General features: G+C 42.0%; 1 protein-coding gene across 1 annotated transcript; it reads right to left on the bottom strand.

The window, feature by feature from the left end:
• Positions 1-855: 855 nt before the first annotated feature.
• LOC131002710 (nitrate reductase [NADH]-like) lies at positions 856-5,593 on the bottom strand. Its single transcript, XM_057929183.1, is given in 8 exon segments — positions 856-1,895; positions 1,897-2,075; positions 2,077-2,136; positions 2,138-2,449; positions 2,698-2,930; positions 3,933-4,073; positions 4,445-5,126; positions 5,128-5,593. Coding segments are annotated over 8 exon segments (2,736 nt in total). The 5' UTR covers positions 5,476-5,593; the 3' UTR covers positions 856-1,114.
• Positions 5,594-5,848: the final 255 nt, after the last annotated feature.

The following is a 5,848-nucleotide window of genomic DNA, read 5'->3' as shown; positions in this document are numbered from 1 at the left end:
TGGTCTTGAGCGATCGTTGGACATAAGAGAGGTGAAAGAATCCACAGAAATCTCGTGTGATAAGGTGAGATTTCTCTCTTTGTATTTTTGAAGGAGAATCCATAAAAATCCATAGAGTTTTAAAATTCACAGACTTTTGGATACCTAAAGATTTTTTATGACTTTTTAAAATTCATATTGAATACCTCATAATTTTTAAAGTCTTTTAAAATTCTGGATTAAATACCCTCAAACTTTTGAAGTCCAAAAAATTCCTACAGACTCTACAACCAATACACCCCCTTTAGTTGGAAAAAAGACATACAAAAGAACAATTAATCTTAATTAATTGTTCATAGACTCATTCTTTATAAAAATTCAACCTAATTTTTTAATTAATTTCATCAATAATAAAATATAAAGAGAATTGTAATTTAAAACTCAATTAATCTTGGACCTTGACTTGAAAGCGTTTCCATAATATCCAAACCTTCAATTTGTAGTAAATTAATTTATTATAAATTTTCGAATGTATTTGTAGTTGAGTTTAAGATATTCATCCTATGTCAATACTCAAAATTGATTAAAAACTTTTGAAGTTATGATTTAGTTTGCGTCAAATTTGTTGTTGGATATTTGGCAACAGAATTGCATTTAGAGTTTATGCGACAAAATTAGAGCTTGTTGATATTTAGAGCAACATTCGACGTCGAGTGAATATCTGAATACTGCTTTGAACTTGCAAAAACATGGAAAAGAAAATATTTAGTATAAATCAAAAGCTTGACGAATAAAGTTCAATATGAAGTCCAAAAGTCAGAATTTAAATTGCAAATTTGCAACCACTTCTAAAATTAAATATAATATGTTATCAAGTAATGAAGAAGGAAGTGTATAACTCTATTGGACTTTGGTACATTTACATTATTACAACTCTCTTACATAAAAAAAGACTAATTAATCAAAAAGTAAAACTATTAAATTTTCAAAGAGGAAAATAACAAATCATGCGATGTCCACTAGTCCAGGACATATGACACAAATATTACAGAGGATGTAGTGCAAACAAATATATACAACCACATTAAAAAAAAATATTATGAATCCATCCCCCCGCGAATTACTCTTATTTCATCTAAAACACCAATAAATCCTCCTTCACATCATACCCCATCTTCTCCAAATTCGGGTTCACCGCAAATTGCAGCATCGGTGGCGGCCCACAAGCCAACGCCAACGCCATCTCTGCCGCCGTTGGAATATGCTCTCTCAAAATTCCCTCTGTCACAAACCCTAAGCTATACTTCCAATCCTCTGTGATGCTCTCTTGAACAACATACCATACTTTGACTCTGTTTGGGTACTTCTCTGCCCATGAATCGAGCTCGTCTCTTAATAGAATGTCGTCTTCGGTTCGATTCGCATAGACGACAAACATCTCCGTTTGATCCTCGGGGTCCTTGAGAATCGCCTGCATCACTTGGTAAATCGGCGTGATTCCGGTGCCGCCGGCAATCATGGCGAGTTTTTTTGCAAACCGTTGTTTGCCATGTACCACGAAGTTGCCCTTTCCTGTGTACTCGATGTGCCCTAAGGGGCCTTTTATATCAATAAATGAACCAAGCTCGAGCGAGTCTAAATGTTGTGACATAAGGCCGCCGTTGGGAAACTTAGGGTGGACCCCCTTGAAGTAGACTTTGACCACGAGTTCGAAGTACCCGACGGTCTCCACATCGCTAGAAGGCGTGTAGGCCCGCATGCAAAGCTTGTCGTCAACAGTGGCACAAACGAAGATGTGTTTTCCGACGGGGAGCCCTAGGACTTGATCGTCGCTAGGGAGGGCAAATTTGAATTTTCGGACGTCATGGGAGAGAGAGGTCTTGTCGACGAGTTTGCAGGGGATCTTCTCGCGGGGGACTGAGGGCGGCGTTGCGTTGTGACGCCACCACCTCTTTAATCGGGGCGAGGTATAGACTGCCGGATGGGCCGTGGACGGAGTTGTTTGGGGAGGAATCGGCGGAGGCGTAGCCGGTGGTGATGAGCTCGCCGATGCGGTAGTCCTCGAGGAGCTTCTTGGCCTTGTCAGAGTGGATGGCAGTCGAACTCCTCGGTGCAGTCAGTGCCAGCATTGATGAGGATGCTATCGGTGCCGCCAGGGGTGATCCTTGAGAAAACGGGTGCAGTCATAGACGTGGCCGTGGACGATGATCCACGCCGAGTCGGCCGAGTTGTGCTTTCGGACCTCTGAGGACGAGAACATCTTGGTGGCAGTGTTCATGAAGGGGGATGAGACACTCTTCTTTAAGGTAGGGATCTCGTTCGAGGATTTCTCGAGGTGTCGCTCCTTCGCCATCCATCCACCCGACATGTTGCCGGGCTGGGTCGGGTGCTCAAACACGATCCCGATCTCTCCCCTGTGCGGTTTGCAAACATTGGTTTTTACCCGAAACCAACAATTGTTCATCATGCCCTGCGTAGGAAAAAAATAACAATCGAGGGTAAGGTGACATTTTAATTAACTAGAATAGTAATTTAAATGTATGTTGTCTCGTAAGATTGAAAAAAATCAAAATTACTAGAAAGAAATTGAAAATAGAAGGGAGAATATCTGATCACGTGGGACCCTTTCTTGATTTTAAAATTCGTATCATCCTATATCATGCATGTTTTTATGGACTAATAAAAATATAATTCGACATTGATGTGTAAGTGACGTACCATGAGGTTCCAAATGAGCTTCTCGGGCTGTGTGTTGAGCGTCTCGTCCCAAGCCCGGACAGCGATCTCCTTGGCTCCGAGGAGGTCGAGCACCTCGACCTCCAAGGACCAGAAACACCAACACCAATACTTGCCATATTTGTTAGGCTTTTCCGGATGGTCCAATGAGCAAACTTGCCATGTTTCACCACCATCCATCGTCACCTCAACTCTTGTCACTTTCTTCCCACCACCTATTTCCATTCAAAAAAAATTAATTTCCAACCAATAAATGGCGTCGATCTCATTTTTGATAATAAAGCACCATTAATTAATTACTTAGGTGTCTTGCTAAACAAGTCCTAGATTACAACATTTGATACGACGTTGGACGTGACACTCAAATTTTATTACACAATTAATGTAACTCTGGTTTAATTTAATTCCCACCAATACAAAGACAAATAATTAATCTAGTGGACATAATGGAAGCTTGCATCTTTTCCTCAAAAAAAAAAAATTAATCTAGTGGACATAGCTAATTGGAATCTTCATAGGTCTAACTTTGCTGCATACAATATTCAAAATTTAATTGCAAAACGCAACCTAAGATACCGGAACTATATATTTTATTCAAATTAAAATACTTTTCAGCCACACAGCCAATTGGTCGAATTTTTTATTCATCAAAGAGTAGAAACCATGTCCCCTAATCAGTGACCGATTAGGAAATGCCTGAATACCACAAAAAAAAAAAAAAAATCTAACCTCTAAACATTTAACAAATATTTTAAATATTATATGCACAGTTTCTCGGAATATAATCATGTGCAGGGGTAATTCTTTTTTTATTTTTTTTACTTTTCGTATTTTCTATAAATGCAAAAAAAGACGAGAGAAAAGTCAGTGGTTATTTTGGTGCTTTGTGGGCGATAGTTTTGGAGAGATTGACCCTTCGCACTTGTAAGAAGTTGTCCCTTTGCGAACTCTTAAGATTATTTATACTGTTACGATTTCAATAAAATAAAATAAAATTCGTTATACATTACATCATACTCATATAACTAGATATATACAGTTGCATGAGGCACATTCAATTTCTGCAGTCGGTCTGCAGAAAAATTTCTGAAGCAGAATTTATCCACAGTTGCTAAATACGATGTACTCGCTTGCATCTTTACCGATAACTATATAATAATAAATAAAATAAAAACACAATTTTAGAAGCCAATAATTTTTGGTTCATGTAAACTTACCGGAGTAGGAGTAGCCTCTCAACGTGTAAGGCCTTTGAGTCGTCCACGCATTGATGGGCAAGATCTCCTCGTGACACGGCGTCGTTATGACCGAGTTGATATTCAGCTCGTTTATTATGTGCTCAGGCTTGTACCACCAAGCTGCAATGCAATATTTCAAATCATTATCGTTTATATTAAATTATTATTGCTTGAAATTATAAAAAGCTGCGATTATTCTTCTTAGCCAATCATTTTTTTAAAAAGCACAATCCTATTTTATATAATTTAATTCCAAATTAGCGGCTCAGTGACATATCTATTGAATTCACGAAATTCCATGCAGGAAATGGAAAAATAGTCATACTACTTTTTTCAATTATCATGTTTAATTTCCACGCTCTTTGTGGATCTGACTATCATAATCAAAGAATATTCCAAAACTATAGTCCATTAATTTATTCCGAACCCCCTGCCTAACATAATATCTCCATATATTTATTTATTATAAAATAAAATACGAAAACACGTACCTTCAGCATTTGCGAGCTCGGCGTCGACGTGAGACGGAAGAACCCTATTATCCTTAAAGTGGTAATAATTCTCCGATTCTTGAGGAGTAACAATAATCCTCTTGAGCCACTTGACCATTCTCCCGCCGATGAATCCGGGGATGATAATCCTGACCGGAAAGCCGTGATCCGGCGAGAGACGCTCGCCGTTCTGCATGTAGGCGAGTATGATGTCTCTGGCCGGATCCATGGCCATCTCCTTCTTCAAGCTCGTGCCGTATTTGGAGCCTCCGCCTCCGGGGAGGTCCTCGGCCCCCTCGAAGCACACGTTGAGGGCGCCCTTCTTCCGGCTCATGATCCCGCAACGCTTCAATATGGCGCGTAGGGGCACGCCCCGCCACACGGAGGTGGAGACGCCGGCCGCGCCCCAGTTGAAGCCGATGGTCTGCTTCACCATGTTCTGCTCCTTGCGCCGGTTTCCGGCGCAGACCAGGCTGACCGGGAATTCGCGGCTCGGGAACTCGGTCACGAGCTGTTGCATGGTGAGCCGGACCGGTTTCTTGACCAGACCGGTGATCTCCACGGTCCAGTCGTCCCACGACGCCTTTGGAACGGCGCCGTGATTGCGGACATAGTGGAGGGGCACGGGGGTGATGAAGCCGTGGTGCATGAGGCGCGGGAGTGGCGCCTCCGCGTTGAAGGGGATGTTTTCCGGTGAGCCGGACCATGGACGGGTTGCGCTCGACCCAGTTGTCGGCCGTGTACTCGTCCCTCGAGTCGAGAACCGACGGCTCGAGCTCGGCGTTGCCCTTCTTTATGAGGAGGGAGTAGCCTTGGTTGGCTTCGTCGTCGTCTTCGTCGTCGCTGCTCGAGTCATAAGCGGCTCTAGCATTGCCATTCGTATTGGGCTTGGTTGATGGTGGGAAGTTGCAGCCGCGAACCGGCGAACCGGGCCGGTGCTGGGAGGTCGGACCGGGTTTGTAGGGGCGGCCGACGCCGGATAGGACCGGTTCGAGGTGGGGGAATTGCCGGTTCTCCACGGAGGCCGCCATGGTGAGAGAGAGAGAGAGGGGGAGGAAGGTGGCTTTCTGCTTCTCTCCACAGTTTAGGAAATTTTTTGTTGGTTAAGAAATTGATTTTTCTTAGTTGTTCGAAAAGTTTGGGACTAGGTTGAGTGGTTTATATAGAAGCGGACTTGGTGCTATTCATTTTCAAGTATAATATTGTCCAAGCCTTGGGGCAATGGGCCCCATCTCATACAGCTATAACTTTATGTCAAGACTGACATCATTCAAATTTGTTTTCCATATGCTATTGTTTTCACAAATATCGTAAATGCGTATCTCATATTTGTATTTCAATTATTTTTTGTACTAAACTAGCCCAATGCTACTTCCTATACATCTATAAGTTATTTATCTAATT

The sequence above is a fragment of the Salvia miltiorrhiza genome, unplaced genomic scaffold (genome assembly GCF_028751815.1).
Source record: "Salvia miltiorrhiza cultivar Shanhuang (shh) unplaced genomic scaffold, IMPLAD_Smil_shh fragScaff_scaffold_173, whole genome shotgun sequence".
Classification (NCBI taxonomy): domain Eukaryota; kingdom Viridiplantae; phylum Streptophyta; class Magnoliopsida; order Lamiales; family Lamiaceae; genus Salvia; species Salvia miltiorrhiza.
This window is presented reverse-complemented; position numbering and strand designations above follow the sequence as displayed.